We start from the raw sequence: 18,970 nt of genomic DNA on the forward strand, positions 1-18,970 counted from the left end.
TAACGGTCGTTAGCATTGAGTTTGTTTCTGTGTTAGCACTCTGTTAGCAATAACAGTCGTTAGCATTGCGTTTGTGTCACAGGCGAATAACTCGCACAGTATGAAATCAAATTTAAAACATGAACCAGTGGCACAAATACAATCAATTCATCTCTTTAACATACTTCAGAGTATTTTTCAAATGTTTGTGGACCTTTAAAAATTGTTTACTAAACCATCCCGGCACTGTGGAATCCAAACTATGAAGGACTTCCACATATAATGCACCTACCCTGCCTTGACTTTCCCCGTAAACAAGGACAATTAGCACGCTAATGAGGTGAGGGGGAAAAATGCGTAATGAATGATTGATACTCTCAATGGGGAAATTAATTTGATATTAATAGAGCACTTGGCAAGATAAATAGATAATGGTGTGTGAGTCTTCCCCTTGATTGATAATAGACAGATTGATGGCTGCCTTAATGTAAGGCGCTCCGTGGTCTTTAAATTAGTTGAAGAGGTAATTGGTGGAAATGGAGATTTTTTAAATTTTTATTTATGGACTCACATTAGAGAATATATAGTGTTTTCACAACACACTAAGATAAAGGTAACATTTGGAATTCAGACATTTTCCGCATAAATTCCTCAAAATCAGTAGAAAAAATTCGATTATATCAACATTTGATGAGATGTGGAGTTCCTTCTCTGTGAATTTGTATTTGAAAGGGGAAGCCAAGCCCCCATTTTTTTTTTTAAACAATATGTTCTGTGCAGAATTTGGTATTCTGGTTTATATTACGTTAGTGGAATATGAGTTTTTATCCATCTTAGGCGGCGGCCATTTTGCCACTTGCTGTTGACTGAAGATGACATCAATGTTGTGCAAGTCTAAGGTAACAACCAATCACAGCCCAGCTTCGGAAAACAGGTGAGCTGTGATTGGTCGTTGCCTGAGCAACATTGATGTCATCTTCAGTTGACAGCAAGAAGCAAAATGGCCGCCCTCTGAGATGGATAAAAATGGCTGCATTTTGCTTCATAACTCATATTCCACAAATGTAATACTAAGCAGAATGCCATGTTTAGACGAGTGAGGTCCCATATAACATATTATTGTCAAGAAATGTTTAAGGTTGACTTTCACTTTAAAAGCACAACTATGAAATCAAGACTATTTAAATATAGAAGAGAACAGTTTTTGAATTGCTGTCCGCTGTGGTGACATACAGTAGCTGACATCAAATCTTCTGAATCATTGTATTATACATATATATTAAATTATCCCACTGAGTGGCAGGGCTACAAGTGGTGTTTTATTGTTATTGTCTTAATATTAATACAAATCTATGTACACTTGTATGACAGAGAATAACCAGTACAATTAACTCATTCACTGCCATTGACGGATATAGACGTCAAAAATTCATTTGAACTATTTCTATTAGTTTAACATTTTGTTTCCACTTTTTTTTTTTATCAAGAGTATGAAAAACTAGAACAAAAAAGTACATTTAGAACAGATTTAGAATTAGTGATTAATCGTGAGTTAACTATTGAAGTCATGCGATTAATTACAATTAAAAAAAATTATCGCCTGACGCCCCTTATTTTTAATAATCTTTTCTTTAAAAAAATACGTATATATATATATATATATATATATAAAAAAAAAAAGTCTAGGATTTCATACTTTAGTTAACAGAAGTGGGAATTTGTTTTGTTAAACTAATAGAAATAGTTCAAATGATTCTTTGACGTTTATAGGCATCAATGGCAGTGAATGAGTTAATGAAGATGTAGGCTATGTTGGTTTATGTTGACTGTTCCAAAGAGGATTTTGATTTGAATATTTTTTTTTATGGGGCAAAATTTTCCTGTAACAGATCGCTCTTCACTTTATAGTTCAGCATCACGACAGGCACGTTATCTTAAAATATGCTGGAGCCCGCATGTTAAATGGCACACGGGCTGCTGGTCAGCCGCGCTCGTAAACTCATTTGGCCGCTCACGTGCGTTTGTCTTTGCACCCCCCTTTGACGTAGCAAATGATCACCGTCCATAACCTTCTCGCCCAAACATCCTGCCTAATGATGCACTGATTGTTGCACTTGGCACACGACGTTTCACTTATGTGCCTTGTTACGTGGGTCAGCGCTGCAGAACAGAGTGAGAAGGTGCCATTTTTCAGGCTATCCGGGTCGTTGGCAGTTGTTGTTACAACTATCTCTCACCGCGGGCCCCCTCATACCTGACCAACTCCATGTGTCTGCCCAATAATCAAAGTGACAGCAAGCAAGTGGACATATCTCACCCACGAGCTCACACAACAATGTGCCTGCTGACCTACATATCAAATCAAGCGCTCCTTGGCAACAGCGACAGGGGCGGAGGGAGGTGAAGACGTGTGGAGCTTGTGATTGATTATGATTGGCCGTTCTATATTAGTAAACACGCAGCACTCCAAAGCGTTCAAACTCTTAATTCTCTATAAATTCATGCACGTAAGCGGCATAGCGGAAAATGGATGATGCCGCTCAAAGGTTTGACCTCGGCCAAGGTTAAACAGTCCTAATTTGGGTCAGTCCCTAAATGTGCAATTTAATCATAATTTTTGAAGGACAATGATGGAAGGGAGACCGGGGCTAGTTGTATCACGGGTAAGTTGTCACATTGCAGTTTTCTTCTCCACCAGAGGGCGCAACAAAAAAGTGGAATACTAGTTTTCTTTGTATAAATGGTCAGGGGTTGTGCACTGTCTAAGAGGATAGCACATTGTGAGCTGACATAAGTGCCAGTTATCTGTTTTCCAAAATAAAATTTTTCAACTTCATACATTTTGAAACAGGCGTCGTACATAGACAAATTCTAGCAGCAAATTATTTGGACTCATTAGAGGAGAGATTCAGGCATTTTGTCATGCCTCAGTCACTGCTCTGTTTTAAGCTAACTTTAAACTTGAGCAATATAGCCAACATGGTAGTTTAGGGCAAGTTGTCTCAGTTATTTTGGGGTTTGTTGTCACATATGCAAAGAATGGGCCAATGAAAAAAATGCACCTCTTACATTTCTTACGTTTCAATTCTGGCATACGTTTATGCCTCATAAAAAAAAAATCTATTTATTTTAATTTAATAATTTATATTAATAATTTAAGAGGGGACAGGCATTTGAGGCTGAGAGCTACAACATGCCAGCAGTTCCTAAGGACTTTATTCCATTTCGTAATATTTTAAGTTAGTTTGCTCAATGACTATGCAAAATTTTCTAGATCAATAATAAACAAAAACTCTGGCTGCAAAAACAAAAAAAAACAGGAGAACAAGAATACGTTTTCCCTTGTTTTACTAGTTGCTAAATCCAGTGTGACATCTTACCCCATATAGTGTGACAACTTACCCATTGGTGTCACATGTTCACTCCCTCTATTTGATGGCTTATAATAACTCTGCAGTGACACAAAGTATGAAGATGACATGAATACAAAAAAAATATACCTAAGACTTTGGTCTTTCATATAGTACACATTTTGTTTATATATTATGTATTGATTCCAAGAACTATATAAAAGTATAAAAATTGATACAACTAGCCCCAGTCTCCGTACTTACTGCATGTTTGACACACTAATTACAATTTTTTTTCAGTTTTTGGGTGCGGTATATAATAAACCCTTGTTGTAGCGAATGGATGCCACATGCTAAACTAGCAAGCTAGCTGGGGAGCCGCTCCCATATTAGCGATCATGACTGTAGCCATTTTTCAATTTGCGTTCTTGTACGTCATAAAACAACAGCAGTTGCAACAACTGAAAGTACGAATCAACCGAGAACGAACAAGATACTCGGATGTTGTTCTTGTCAGCTAGCTCGCTAGCTAGCATCGGTTTGGCAAGACAATCGCATTCTTAAGAAAATTCAGATCTGACCTACTGCACTACCTGAGTAATCAAAGTAATTCATGTTTATTTTAAATACAAAAATGTCAGTAAATACTGAACATCAACTGCATATGTTGCACTTACACTATTAAGCGTCATGCATTTATACAAATTAAGAAAAATTACAAACATGGAAAAATAAATCCTGGAGCATCTGCTACAGTTTACCTGCCCAAGTGCATATTTTAAAATATGCAAAAAAAAAAGAAAAAAGATCCGCATTGATATCTGGACCTGCACCGACATTTTCCTGTGTCAAGCAGTTTTAGCGTAAATGCTAACAAACAGTGATGATAGCATAACCTCCTTGGCGGGGAGATAAACATCTGGCTGTATTAGTGTTTTATTTGGATTTATATACAACTCACAAAACTTTTAACAACCCTTCCCCTGGAAGCGCTCGGAAATTAAGCATCTGCATAATAAATCCTGCTAAGTTACGACAATTTGCAATTCACTCCCTCAACAAAGGCAACATTATACCCTAATTTATGATCTCCCCGAACGAGGGGCTGCGCAAAGGCCGCGAAGATAAGAGTTTATCAGGAGGGGATTGATTTTCATTAAGTGATTGTAATAAAGATGAACTGCCTCATGTGCATGCTGACCAAGAGCCACACTTTGTAGTAATTGGGACAATTTATTTCATGAGCCATGTGCTCGACTGTGTTTTTTTTTTGCCCCCCCAATCAGCAGTAACCTGATTATTAACTTGAGAGTGCAATGACATCATCAGTGTTTACTGATGCAATGTTGTGTTCACTATGCATGAAATGAAAATTGTGTATTAAATTGAATTTTAAGCTGTTTTTTAAAATTATATATGTATATATATATATATAGTATAGTTTTATTATTTATTATATTCTTTCTATATTTATTTAATATATCATATAATTGTATTATTTTTATTATTTATTTGTATTTATTTATTATTAGGTATTATTTAGTATTATAATTGTATTATTTTATTATATAAAATTAATTAAACTAATCAATTAAAATATTTGGCATTATGGTTGGCAATGAGTGGATGGTTGGGCACCCAATAAGGTTCCTCGGACGGAGCTAGCCTAATACTGTATTTGCGCAACAGCACCCCCTGTCACTGCAGGGTGGCATCTCACGTAGACACGCGCACACACTCTCCATGCGACTCAGACAATACACAAGAAAAACATCGTTTGATTTTTTTTAATTTATTGTAAAATTGGAAAAAAAGGAGAGAAAGAGAGAAAAAGCCCCAATAAGCATTTCCTTATTTTTTTTTTATACACATCTTTATCTTACCTTGGACTGCAAATTAAATAAATTTCAAATAAATAAATAAATAAATAGTTACATACTTGATTGATAATTAATTAAAAAATCATTAATCATCAGTCATTAATATGAAGTCATCTAAGCAGCAAGTCTTAAGAAATGTCAGCGAGGACGGGGGGAATGTTTGTTTGGTATCTCAGGCTAATAATCATAACCATAGTAATAATAATACAGAACATGTGTTGTTTTTTTTTTTTTACCCCTTGAATATAGCATATATATATAAAAAGATACTGCTTTTCCCTGTCAGTTGATCCATGCTGTACTGACACCGCCACAAAAAGAGGTGGCAATTAATTACTAAAAAAAAAAAGAAAAAAAAAACATAAGGAAGAAACATACAACCTGTAAACAGCGTTTGCTCTTCCACAATTACATAATAGTACTGAGTTGCCTCTATTGCCCCCTATAGGTCAGTGAAGTGCACTCCACAGACTTGGTCAGGCTCCTTTGTTTGCTTTGTGCTGACAAACCAAACTATTTATATCATTCCAGAGCAAAACCGTTCAAAGCATTACAAACCCTCACCTATATACCCCCACAAAGAAAGGTCCTGTGCTGATTTTCCATAATATACAGATTCTCATATCTATAATAAGCTACTATCCTTAGCATTCAAACCGTATTATTATAGAAGTTGTACCAGTATTCGTAATCTTAAACCCACCCAGCCCCCTGTTGAGCATGCTCAGAGATTGAAAGGGCACTATGGTAGGGATGACGTGGGAAAATGAAGAAATGAAGATGTGAAACCCGGGTGAAATTATGAACGGGTCCTCGCACTCGATGGAGTTGGAATGAAATCGGAGCATCATCAGCCAAGTTATTGCAGGTGTAAAATGTCTGTCGCGAGTGGAAACTTGTGAGTCTCTTCACGGCGGGATGTTTGGCCGCGTTATTACAAGTCAACCATCAAACTCCGCTGACACACGCTGACGATGTTTGAATAAATGTACATAAGTTATCCCATATTTACTCTTAGAGAATTGCAAAGCAGAACAGGAACTGTGCCCTTATCACAAGATAAGATAAGACAAAAATAAGAAGAGAGGGTTCGAGAAAGTGTGCCTCAGAGCGGGTAGGAGATTGTAACTGTGCACATCTCTGTCCGTTCTCCTCGCGAGTAAAAAGAAAAAAGTCTCTTGTCTTCCTTCCTTGTCTATTGTTCATTAAATGCTCTAGGTTGACTGAACCTGACAGACGAAAACTCCCTATGGCGAGTTTACACCGTTTATTGGCCTAGTATACTGCTTTGAGATATGGGCTCATGGGCGTTACGTGACTATGGTTGCAGCTCAAAACGATTGTGTGTCATATCATCTTTCCTCATTGAAATGAATGGAAATGCCATTTAATTATTCCAGCCTCCCCAGAAAACCAGCAACAATGTTTGTAAAACAGTAAATGCTGTTAAGTAGGTATGGGCAGGAAGTAAAGGAGAATAGTTGGGTCAAAAATGACCCAATTTGGGTCAAAAAAAAAACCCACCCAGTTTTTTTCTTATATCACATTAAGATGCGATGTCTATACTGGTATATTTATGCTTATTGTGAATTACTTGTGTTTAAATTGGTTTAAATGAAATTCAGTTAAGTTGAGATGAGTTCACAGCTAGCATAAAGCGCGTGTATCTCAAATGTTTGCTATCAACGAACGACAGCTCATATCCCAAAAATCATGTAAGTCAAGTCAGTAGCAGACACAATCTCTTGAACGAGTTTATCTTTCAAGGACCCGTAGAAAATGGCCAAAATGTCAGACTTCCTGTGTCTTTTGGGGGAGGAACTTTTTTTGTGAGTCTATCAAATGTCTTGTTCTAAACTAAAACAGGCTTCAGGGGCTGAATTTTCAAACAATTCCAAGACCACATACTTGGGCTTTTTCCACTTTCGGTCGACAACTCTGATATGTTTCCGTCATTTCCTGACTGCATACACAACAGCATCTTCCTGTGCTCATTTGTGTTTCCATCAAATTTTGTCTGCCCCCCCCCCCCGCCCCCGACCCCCTTCCCCCCAACTCATTACATTTCAGCCACACACAGCTGGCGTCTTTAATTTGCATTAGCCGTGCTGTTGTGAAGGCCAAATTTAATTTGATTTTAATAATTCACACCACTCTATGGCAGAAAATCCCATAAGCAAAAAAAAAAAATTTTTTTTTTTCAGATTCATAAGGCCGCGTATGGCCTGAAGAAAAAAGGAGGGCATCTATCACAGCCTCATTTGACAGCAGACAGTACCAGGAACTCACCAGGGAGCTCGAAATCTATAGTGCTTGCCTCCCATAATGTTGTACTATGTTACAAAAACAATATAATGACCGTTTTTCCTCATATGTAGGGCGGGGATGTTTATTTACTCAAGTGCGTCTATTGGGAGGACGACGTTTATTCAACCATAACTCTGGCATTCATTATTGATTAATTCATCACTGATGAACCGCGTCTTGAAGCAATTGAGGCTAAATGAAGCGCACTACCCTGCTGCAACCAGCAGAGGCACTGTTTCAACTAGTTTGCTGTTTACATTTAAAACATAGCATCAGCTGATGGAAGTTGAGCTACTGCATCAATGCTATGCTAACTTCCTGGGAACGAACTCGGAGAGACTTTCCCATCACATTACAACTTAGATTTTAAAAAAATATTCTTCATCTTGGAATTTAATTATGGACTTATTACTACTGAATACTACGTATGGAAATTGATTGTAACACGTCTCCACACTTATCTGAGAGATTGCCTACGTGACCGGTAGGTGCTGCTGTTTTGGTTAGCAACTCTCTGTAAACAATAGTGTCTGGAATGCCAGTCACCAGTAAGATCTTCTGTAATACTTGTTAATACCTTTGCGTTTGGCCAAGAATGTAGGTGCCACTTTTTGGATTAGCAACAGTGTAAGAATGATAGCGTTTGGAATGCTAATCACCAGTAAGACGATTTTTAATATCACACAGGGAACAACATGCAGTTACACTTCACATTTGATTCATCTGAGAGATTTGGTAGGTGCTACAGTTTTGGTTAGCAATAGGACGTGACTAATATTTTTTAGAGCAACTACACATAGCAACATTAAAAAAAACAAAACAAACTCTATTTGTTTCAAGTCAGATGATATAATTGAGACAGTATGTATTTCGTATGGGCGCAAGGCTTGCCAATTTGGTGATAGAAAGTAAACCTAAATAATTTTTGTCTGCTCAGACCACGTCTAAATACTAGCACAAGGTAGACTACTATCACCTAATGCAATTTGGGTGAATTTGACCGGGCACAAGCGGACAGATACTGAGCTGCGTGACATTTTTTTTTCGAGCAAAGGGCATTATTTGAGGAAATATTTTAATTTGTAGAAATCCTCCTATCATTTTTGCCGAATGACTCAAATGATGATCATTAAGTGACGGTATAGCCAAACGTGGCATTTAGTTATGAATGGACATCCTGTGTCAAGTGCCCATTGGAAATAACCTTACAATGCTTAAACGCAAAATAAGCCGTAAACTGGGAAATAAAAGTGCAACAATTAGACAAGGCAAGCTGCCTCATGGAGATACAAAATGGATTAAGCACACACAAACACACACAAACACACTGATCGAAAAAGCAAACAGCTAATTAAAAGTCCATTTCATGTCGGAAGTTCCATCTTTGCGCATCTTGGCTATGAGGTGACGCTAGTTTAGATATATGGCGGCCAAGCGTGACCGGCGCTCAATGCTAAGCGCTCGTTTTGTCTGCAGCAGCTGTTGGCTCATCCACCTACAGGCCTGCCGCTGTCTAATTGATGGATCATTTTGCTCTTAATTTGACCTCCTAAGGCTGCTAATGCCCGGGCTGTGTACGAGCTCTCACGGCGCCATTTTACCCTCTGCGGAGAAAATGCAGCTGCTCTTGCAAAGTAGTAGTTGACTCTTTATACGTGCTGTGATCGAACCATGCGGGAGTGCACCTTAAGAGACTATGATTGGACTCCATCAAAACTTTAGAAGCTTTCTCAATGTGGACTTCATGGCAGTGTTTTCAAAATATTATGGGAAAAAAAGTGCACAATTATTAACCAATTTCACTTAATTTACTACAATAGATGAGTCTTTGTTGATTTATCTAGGCCAGGCAGCAACCTATTACATTTTCCAGGTTCATGCTGTGCCCCCTCTTCAAAATAACACAGTTTGAACATTCCCTCGATGTTTTTTTTTTTTTACGATCAAAGAAACTCAGGACGCTGATGGTGACCCACCAGGCTTCCTGCTCTGTCTCCCTCTGTTGGTCATTGTCATTGTTATTTATGTATTTATTTTTACGAGTTGTGACTGTGAAAACTAATTCCTGGCATGTTTGACATATTTGGCCAATAAAGATGATTCTGATTAAATGCTCTTTCCGCGAATAGCGAATTCCACTAATAATGGACGGGCACTATAATTGCATTGAAAAGCATACTCTATATATATTTATATATTACCCCAAAAAATCTTGAAAAAGTGGGGATAAGTAACCACTTTCTGTCAGTCAAAAAAAACATAATAAATAAATAAAATAAATAAAAATATATTTTTTTATTATTACTATTTTTTAATCTACAAATACATGAATCATTATCAGTGGGTGCCAAACCACGAATGGGCGGGGGTCCACTGTAATATCTTTCTGAAAAATTAATAAATAAACAAATAAATAAACACATAATAATAAATACATAAATACATAAATACATAAATACGTAAGTAAGTAATAGACCAACATGCCCAGATTTCAAATTTGCGACTAAATCGATACGAGCATTTTTGTGACATTTTTCTACATACTGTATGTATGCCAAGTGACAAGAATTTCTACCTTTAACCTGCCCTTTTCCAAATAGTTCCTTGCAAAACCAACTGGCGTGTCAGAATATCGATTTGTAGGCACCTATAATGCTACAAAAGACAAAACGACAACTGTAACCGCCGACGACCATGAGAGAAATGTGAACTCCGTCAAGCCAAATTTATAATTGATGGCGCATATTTCGCCAATCTCCCCCACCCCTCCCCATCTGATCAATATTACCATCATCCTCATTATGCAGCCGTGGGAACTGATGGCTCCTATTCAGCGAGAGAGATATGCTGGCACCCGGAGGCGAGGCGACAGGGGAGGACGCTCTCCCCGCTGCGAGCAGCTGGAGAGGCTTGGCAGCGGGAGAGGGCGCGACCCGCGCAGACGCTGCCTTGGCCAACGCTGGCGACGATGTTTACAACCGCTGTCAGGCTCATTTGTATATTTTATGAAGCCGTTACAGACACTGTGCTGTTTTACTGCGCCGCACGTGTGGCTCAGCCGGATGGCACTTTTAGCACAATGGTTTACGGTCAGATAATCTGGAATATCAAGGCTTTAATGATGCAATGTAAGGACGGATGGAAGGGAAAAAAAGTGCTGTGGAGGAAGTTGAAGTGTAGCCGGCACATTGTTCTTGTAAATACGGAGGTAGATAAAAAAAAAAAAAAAGTAGATATCTGTGCATTTTTTTCAACCTCCGTGGATGAAAAAACAAATAGAGAGACCACAGTTTCCTGATTGAGGTCATGGGAATTTATATGGTGACATAGCGAAATGTGGACCAAGAAGCATGAATGAAAATGACGCAATAGTCTAAGCATGATAGCATGATATTCACCATTCAAGGCATTATTTAAGAGAATTGAGTGGCGTTAGATCCAAGATTGACTCATGGTGGGAATTATGTGGTCGTGTTGTCATTTCTCAAACATTAACATTAGCTGACTTTGCATTTTTTTGTTAGCCACTAGGCCTACACAACATTGGGAATCATGTGACGTTGGTTCGATATAATCTGATACGTTTTTTTGGGCTGATCGATATTGAATCAGGAATCGTGCGGCGTATTAGGGTCACATATAATTTACTTTTTTTTAGAGGGGTGGTAATATTCCGAGAAACCACTCACAGATCTACGAGGAAAAATTACCAAGTTGCAAATTTGCGAGAAATGAACTTGCAAATTTTTTAACATTATAAAGCAGAATATTTACGAGAAATAAACATGCAAATTTGTGACATTATAAGTCTGCAAATTTTTGAGAAACCCCCCACAAATTTAAGAGAAATGAACTTGCAAATTTGCCACATTATTAAGTGGCAAATTTGCCAGAAAAAAACTTGTGTAATTGCGACATTATAAAGTGGCAAATTTGCTAGAAAAAACTCACAAATTTATGAGAAATGAACTCGCAAATTAGCGACATTATAAAGTGTCAAATTTGCCAGAAAAGAACTCGCAATTTTACGAGAAATAAACTTGCAAATTTGCCACATTGTAAAGTGGCAAATTTGCTAGAAAAAACTCACAAATTTATGAAAAATAACCTCGCAAATTTGTGACATTATAAAGTGGCAAATTTGCAAGAAAAGAACTTGCAAATTTACGAGAAATAAACTTGCAAATTTGTGACATTATAAGGCGGCAAATTTGCCAGAAAAAAACCTCAAAATTTACGAGAAATAAACTCGCTAATTTGCGACATTATAAACTCACAAATGTATGAGAAAAAAACGTGCGTATTTGCGACATTATAAAGTTGCAAATTTGCAAGAAAAAAACTCACAAATTTATGAGAAACAAACAACAAAATTCAGAAACTAGCTAGAAATACAGATAACGTAGCTATAGTCTGGACGAGGTGGTGGCTTTTATATGTACGCCATCGTACAGGACACGACACCTCTAGTACTTTTTTTTGGGTGGTGCACTTCGTAAAATTTGCAGAGTAAAGTTTGCTTTAGTTGATTTACCATACAATTAATTATGCAGCTGCTTTTGGTGACATAAATTACAATTTCTCACAAATTCTCCCCAAAAATGCTAAAACAGCAGATTTTCCCTCGATGCCAATATGGCGGCTCAACTGTGATGTCATTTTCATGATACTATTCTCTGGGATGAAATGAATGATGAAGGGGAACTTGTGCCCGTAACAATATCTAACCCACAAAAGTCTACACCCCTAAAATAGTATAACTTTTTTTTTCAAGTTTTTTTTTTTTTAATATATTCTCAAACCCATTAGTTACAAAAAAACCCATTCCTCTTTTTTTCTTTCTTTCAACCTGAAGCTAGTGTTCTCCTTAATATCATTAGTAGTAATTGTAGTCTCATGAATGAATACTATGCATGACTGTTTCCGAACAATACAAATGTGTTTGGTCCTTTGGTCCCTTTTGGGGTGAAAGATTCTCAGTTGTACTGTCGCTAACGGAAACCTCGGTGACCTCCTCCAGGGCTGGTGGCGCTGCGCTTGCTGCGAGACGACACGGGAAAAAGAGGGAGAAGAAGAAAGTGGGCCTTCCCGCCTCCCGTCTTGGCCTTTTGTGAACCCTCATTTGTCCAAGGAGCAGTAAAAGCCACAAGCGCATCTCTCATTTATATATATGTGTATAGAATATGTATATAGAAATCTATTTGTCGTTGCTGCTTTTTCCTGTTTGTTAGTTTGTTGCTTCGTTAACAATTCAAGTCTCAACAAGAAAAAAAAAGTTCTGTTGATAAAGTCTTTTTTCTTTCTTCATTTTTTTCCAGTTTTTTCTTCCTTTCCTTTCCTTTCCTTTCTTGCACTGCGCCATCTGTTCGCGTCCCCCGACGACGCGCCTCCTCGTCTCGTTCTGACGCAACTTACGTCTTCATAAGTAAATGCTGATATGTCTTCCCCCCCCCAAAAAAATCCTTACGTGGTCATTTTTTTTAAAAACATATGTTGCTTTCCGAGGGAAAAAAAAAGAAGAGATAAGCCCCTCCGAAATATCTTCACGTGTCGTCTAAAACCTGAAAATAGAGCAGAGTGTTCAGATTGGATGGCCCGTCAAACTTCTTCAGCTTTGAAGGCTTTAATATGGCCTTATTACATCAGCGTAATGGTCTGCGGAGGGCTAACCCAAGCTGGCGTACCAATTGATCTTTGTCAATCATCACGCTGGCAGAATGTCTCATAATTAACATGCCGGCTGGCTGCTCTGCAGGCATGCAAAAAAAAAAAGAAGAAAAATCTGCACCTAAACGTATTAAACGTTGGCAGTCGTATTTAGAATAAGTAGGGTTGCAGATACACTCGTTGGTCACAACATTAGGCACACTTGCACATTGCTTTGGACAGCATTAACCAATTATATCTATTTACAGTGGATGTGAAAAGTCTACACGCCCCTGTTAAAATGTCAGAGTTTATGACATAAAAAAATAAGACAAAAACAAAACATTACATAACATATTTCAACATAAAGGTTACCCGTAACCTGCACAACCTAAAATAAAATTTTGGGGGAGATTTTTTTTTTTTTTAGGTTCGATTTACCAGAGGTTGACATTTTTTGGCCATATTAAAAAAAAAACACTGCTCATCACCAAAATAATAAAATAATAATAATAATAAAAATAAAAAAAACACTTTAATACTTAGTGACGAACAGCGGTGTTTTTCTTCAGCTGGAAGTCGGGCCTCAAACTGGAGCGAATTATGAACAGTTCTAAATATCACTCAGTGTAAGTACAAACCTTCAAGCTTCTGCTAGAAAGCAAAATAAAAACAAAAAAATGTAAGGAAGAGCCGACTTAGAACAGCTGAAATTTATTTCGGGTTGATCAGAGGCATTCTAAACGGTGGCAGAAGTGTGCTAACTCCCATTTAACTTAAGTATGAATGTGATTGGTGTGTTACATGCTAATAAAGAGAGGGTGTGCACACTTGTGCAACTACATTATTTCAGTCGTTTTTTTGGTCTATCTATCTATCTATCTATCTATCTATCTAATGGTGATTTCTCGTAAGTGTATGGTTATCGTACCTGTGCTGCTGCTGCTGCTGCTGCTGCTGCTGCGGTGAATACTAAAGATAGGCTGTGTCAGTAAGGGCGGCTGGCATCCTTCGGTCTCTTTAGCTGGACTTTCAACCTCTTCATGCCAATCTGAAAGCCGTTCATGGCTTGGATAGCTGCCTGCGCGCTGGCGGGGTTGTCGAAGCTCACAAAGCCTGTCACAAAAAAAAAAGAAAAAAAAAAGTGGTTAAATATGATGAATGATGATGATGTATTTTTTTTTAATTATTTTTACATTCATTTAAAAAAATCGAATTAAGATTAATTATTTTTTTATTTGCTATACTTTTTATTTTGAAGCAGTCGGTCAAATGTTTTATTCAGGGATGTGATTTTTCCGCTAATTCGCAGAATTCCGTTTTTTTTATCTCCCCCAAAAAAAAAAAAATTCAGATTTTTTTTTTTTTTTTTTTGTACTGTAGTTCATTGTGTATGCACATGACTCCGACAGATAACATCTTCTGCTATAACAAAGACATTTGTGGTATGCTCTAATATGAGTTACTTTTCATTTGGTCATGATACAATTATTTGTTCATGAAATTTGAACTCTTCAACATTATTTATGTGTTAACTTAGTAATCACATTAGTTAGATATGATGATATTCTCAGTGATAGTTTTTAAAAGCAAAGGCAGTCCAATGTTTTTGAATGTGACTGATTTTGAGTTGACTAAAACTGCCATTTTATATGGGATAGTTCAATATACATTGAAAATTTATGCTGTTGTTTTGTCTATTTCTTTGTCATGTGAGTGCATTGAAAGTACTTAAAAACACGGAAAACCCATGAGCTCCGGGGCCCTGGACCTAGCTGGGTGCCAGCGGCCCCCAGACCCCCGGCTAAATTTTCAGATAATTTCACTTTGGTCAAATCACATCCCTGTTTATTTGATTAGCTTGAGTGGGTGTAGCCTACCTAATATTGGTGAATCTGTTTCCATACTACATGACACTGCCTAAGACCACCCCCCCCCCCCAATAACCCCCCCTCCCAGCATCCCCACCTACACTGAACATCCCGTTTCCATCATGTGTAAAAATAAAGCCTTGAGAAGTCAGTGACCAGAAACCGCAGCGGAGTGTGTCTCCGCTTGATGCGCTCCCCCGCGTCTTGGGTGTCATTAGGAGCACTTGGTGACCCGTGAAAAAACAGCAGGAGATTCTCCTCGTCCCCACCGGCCACCTGGGAGACGTGCCTGCTCGGCTCTCGCTCGGCCCATTAGTGCGAAGGCTGGGTGGCGCGGCTACACCGAGGAGGAGGGGAAGCCATTCGCGCTGGAGAGCAAAAACCGGATTGGAGATTTTATCGGCATGTTCTCGTCTCTCCTTCCGGTGAGTGTAAAAGCGACTCCTGTCGTTTTGCTCGCCAACAATCCAGGTTCGTTCCCTCCCTCCGCCCTTTCCAGATTAATTACACCGGTGTTCCCGCTCCTTCCCCGGGCGTAACATTATGTTGTAAATGCATAGTGTAAACGCCAATACTGCAAATAGGTCTTCTTTCATGAATTTATATGTTATGAAGTCTCCCTGGGGAGGCGAGATTGCCGATCAATTCGGGCCCTGAAGTGAAAACAAATGCTGATCTATAATTGTCCTTTGCCCTCTTTATTATCCCCCCACACACAATCTGGCACGCACACACAGACCCAGCGTGGCTCCTTAAAGTTTGTATAAGCCGCGGGGGCAGGTTGCTCCGTGTAGGCTGACGGAGCTAAATGAGGCGGGGGTGGGGGGGGGGGCGTGAATCAGCCTCGGTAGTGAGAGTATTGACAGATATTGGGGTGAACGAACGGTGATGCTGATGCAGCAGCAGCGGTGTGTTCGGGTCACGCGGCACCATGAAAACATGGATATGGATCTTCATCGATGACATCATGGCTGGTGGGTGCGCCTATACTGCATTCATGCAGGACTGTATATGTATTGAGCAGTCATCAAGATGTAAATGGGGGTCAGTTGGGGTCAGGAGGTTGTTTTTTTTTCTTCATGTCAATCGACATCATCATAATCTGTCACCATTTTTGTTTTGGTGCCTTCTGTGCCACATTTATAAATATTATTGGGGACATTTTTTTAATGCGAGGTATAGTTGTCGATTCAATTGAAAAACACAGCTTGTACCGGTGGAAATGTGATTAATAAATAAATTAATTGATTTTTTAATTGATTTTGAATTTAGGACCCCCTGGGATCCTACAGGAAAAAAACTTTCCCTGCCCTTGTTGCTGATCTTCTAAATCAGGGTTTAGCAACCTTTATTGTTCAAAAGAGCCATTTTAGGCCAAATAAATGTCCAAAAATAAATGTCTGGAGCTGAAAAAACATTTGAACAAAACAGTGTGTTAGTGTTTATTGGGGGCCAAGAGCTAATTAGAGCTGCACCATAACCACGCAGCATCCAATACTGTGAGATTTAATTTCTTCTGCCCCTCGTCTTCCATTTTGGGATTTTTTTGCAATTTTTTTCAGAGTTCTTTTTTATATATTCATACATTCTTGTTCGTACTTTTCTGCCTTCCTGTCAAATATCTGACATTTTTGGCAGTGTTACGAACACGTAATGGTAATTTTCTGCCTCTCGTTCTTTTTATGGACATTTTATGCTATTGTTTGACATTGAGTTTTTTTTAAAAATATATATTTTCTGACATTTGTTGGCAATTTTTTGGGGGACATTTTATGCTATTGTTTGATATTTTTCTGCCTTTTTTTTTTGAATATACATTTTCTAACATTTTATAGTATTTTTTTTTTATATTTTAGGATTTCTTCTTTTGTTTTTGGACATTTTAAAGTTACTTTTTGAACGTCCTTTTTTTTTTAAAATAAAAGTTCTGGGGTTTTTGTGGCAATTGTGTGTACATTTTATGGTAATTTGGGGGATTTCTTCTTTTGTTTTTGAACTGATAATTACTTCGTTTATTTTCTGCCTTTTTTTGATTAAATTGTCTGACATATTTGGGAATTTCATGGACATTTTATGTTAATTTTTTTGGTTGATTTTTGGCCATTTTTAGGTCATTTTTTAAAACCTTTTTCATCTACCTTCCACCTCTCCTTTTCTGATAACTTACAAATATAGACATGCTATTATTATTACATATTTTGAATATTTAATTATTAATTTAAAACTAAATCTAAATCATTAATTTGTTTAAATAATATTTTATGCAAATATATGTAATTAAAAAAAAAAATCTTAATTTATTTTTATTTTATTTATTTATTTTTTAAGAAATCCACAGGGAGCCACAGGAGATGGACTAAAGAGCCACACGTGGATCCAGAGCGGCAGGTTGCAGACCCCTAACTGAGACGCAAGAACTCACCAAAACACTTGCTCTGGTTGGTCGCCCGGTCCATGAAGACCTTGGATGAGATGACGGTGCCGAAGGGCAGAAACATCTGCATGAGTTCATTGTCTCCAAACTCTTGTGGCAGATGGTAGATGAACAGGTTACATCCCTCCGGACCTGGAGAAAGACACGAGACTTACTGACTGACTGCTGGGAATTTTCTTCTTTTTCTTTACAGGTGGAGTCCATCAATTAAGATGACATGAGGAGGACTCACTACATGACTGGCACGTGGAAACTCGTTAGTGCTACTTCTGTTCAAAGAGATTGGACAACTATGAAAGTGCAGCGTCCGCATAATGCTGATTGGCAAAGAGGGAATTAGCGGAAAAAGATACCGCAAACGACAGCACCTCACATAAAACCTGAGCAATTATGGCATTTGACCCGACATATCTCAGGTATTGCGGGTCAAAATCAATAGCGTCCCTGCTCCGACGCCCGTCAATAACCCCAATGAGTTGGAAGACAAAGAATTTATCTTTGACCTCAGCTATCTATACCTTGTGTCAAATTGCATCCAAAATCAATAGGATTGCTTCAATGACACAAAAATGCTGGATACGATCGTCAACAATTCTGTGTAGGACTGGTTTGAAAAGGAAGGGGTAGAAATTTGGCAAGTGGCCAAAGCCACCTGGATGATTTCAAATCGATAGCTCTCTGGCGTTACCACATCCCAAAAGGCTTGAAAATGGTCAAACTAATCATTTCTTATCAGACAGTTTTATGGAACATGAAGCACTTCACTTCACATCAAATGTATGAATGTAAATTGGTACTAATAAGTTATGCAATGTAACGACTGTATCACACATGCGCAATAAAATCAATTGTTTTCTCACATTGACATACCATAACATCAATAATCAATAATCTCAGGGCAGGCATGCCAAGCGATTGTAATGATATGATTTGATTCCTGGCCTAAGGTACTTCTTTAATTTTAAATAACAATCCAATAACATTATACATATATTAGGGATGCACGATAATATCGGTGGCCGATAATTATCGGCAATTATCGACCAATTTGACGTCAAACAAATAAACCAGATAATAAAGAAATCCGCGATAATAATAGACTTGCCATTCGCGTTGGTCCATCTGTTGTGGTTGTGGCTTGTTGAGGAATGAAAATAAATTTCCTCTTTTCGTGTTCCAAAATTTGAAGACAGATTTAATGTAAGAAAAAACACCTTTGCAAAAATGATTTTTTTAATCTAACAAGAGATCTCTGGACACTCAAACAGCCTCTAATTCATCACTTAAACAGGTGGGATTCAGAGCGTCGAAATGTGTCTCTTCCGTGCGTACAATGGCTTCTTATAGTCAAAAGACCTCCTCTCTTTTATTTGTAGACAAAACATATCTCTGGGTACTTTTCCATAAGCGATGGCGAAAACAGAGTCAGGAGTGCGTGTTCGAAACAGATTCTGTTCTCAAGGACCAAATGTGTTTTCGCACAAAGCGCTGAGAAGGAACTTT

The 18,970-nt window shown here is 38.1% G+C and overlaps 1 protein-coding gene across 8 annotated transcripts in view; it reads right to left on the minus strand.

The window, feature by feature from the left end:
* Positions 1-9,796: 9,796 nt before the first annotated feature.
* Positions 9,797-18,970, minus strand: part of celf5a (cugbp, Elav-like family member 5a) — a 271,078-nt gene continuing 261,904 nt past the window's right edge. For 7 of the 8 annotated variants that reach the window (XM_077583355.1, XM_077583350.1, XM_077583353.1 and 4 more), the window contains exons 10-12: positions 17,456-17,599; positions 14,094-14,278; positions 9,797-13,077 (exon numbers count right to left, since the gene is read on the minus strand). In XM_077583355.1, coding sequence (XP_077439481.1) covers positions 14,151-14,278; positions 17,456-17,599 — 272 coding nt within the window. In that variant the 3' untranslated portion in view covers positions 9,797-13,077; positions 14,094-14,150. Of the gene's footprint in view, positions 13,081-14,093; positions 14,279-17,455; positions 17,600-18,970 lie in introns of all 8 variants that reach the window. The other variant, XM_077583349.1, reaches the window with a different exon arrangement.

Source organism: Vanacampus margaritifer, chromosome 13 (assembly GCF_051991255.1).
Source record: "Vanacampus margaritifer isolate UIUO_Vmar chromosome 13, RoL_Vmar_1.0, whole genome shotgun sequence".
NCBI classification, from domain to species: Eukaryota; Metazoa; Chordata; class Actinopteri; order Syngnathiformes; family Syngnathidae; genus Vanacampus; species Vanacampus margaritifer.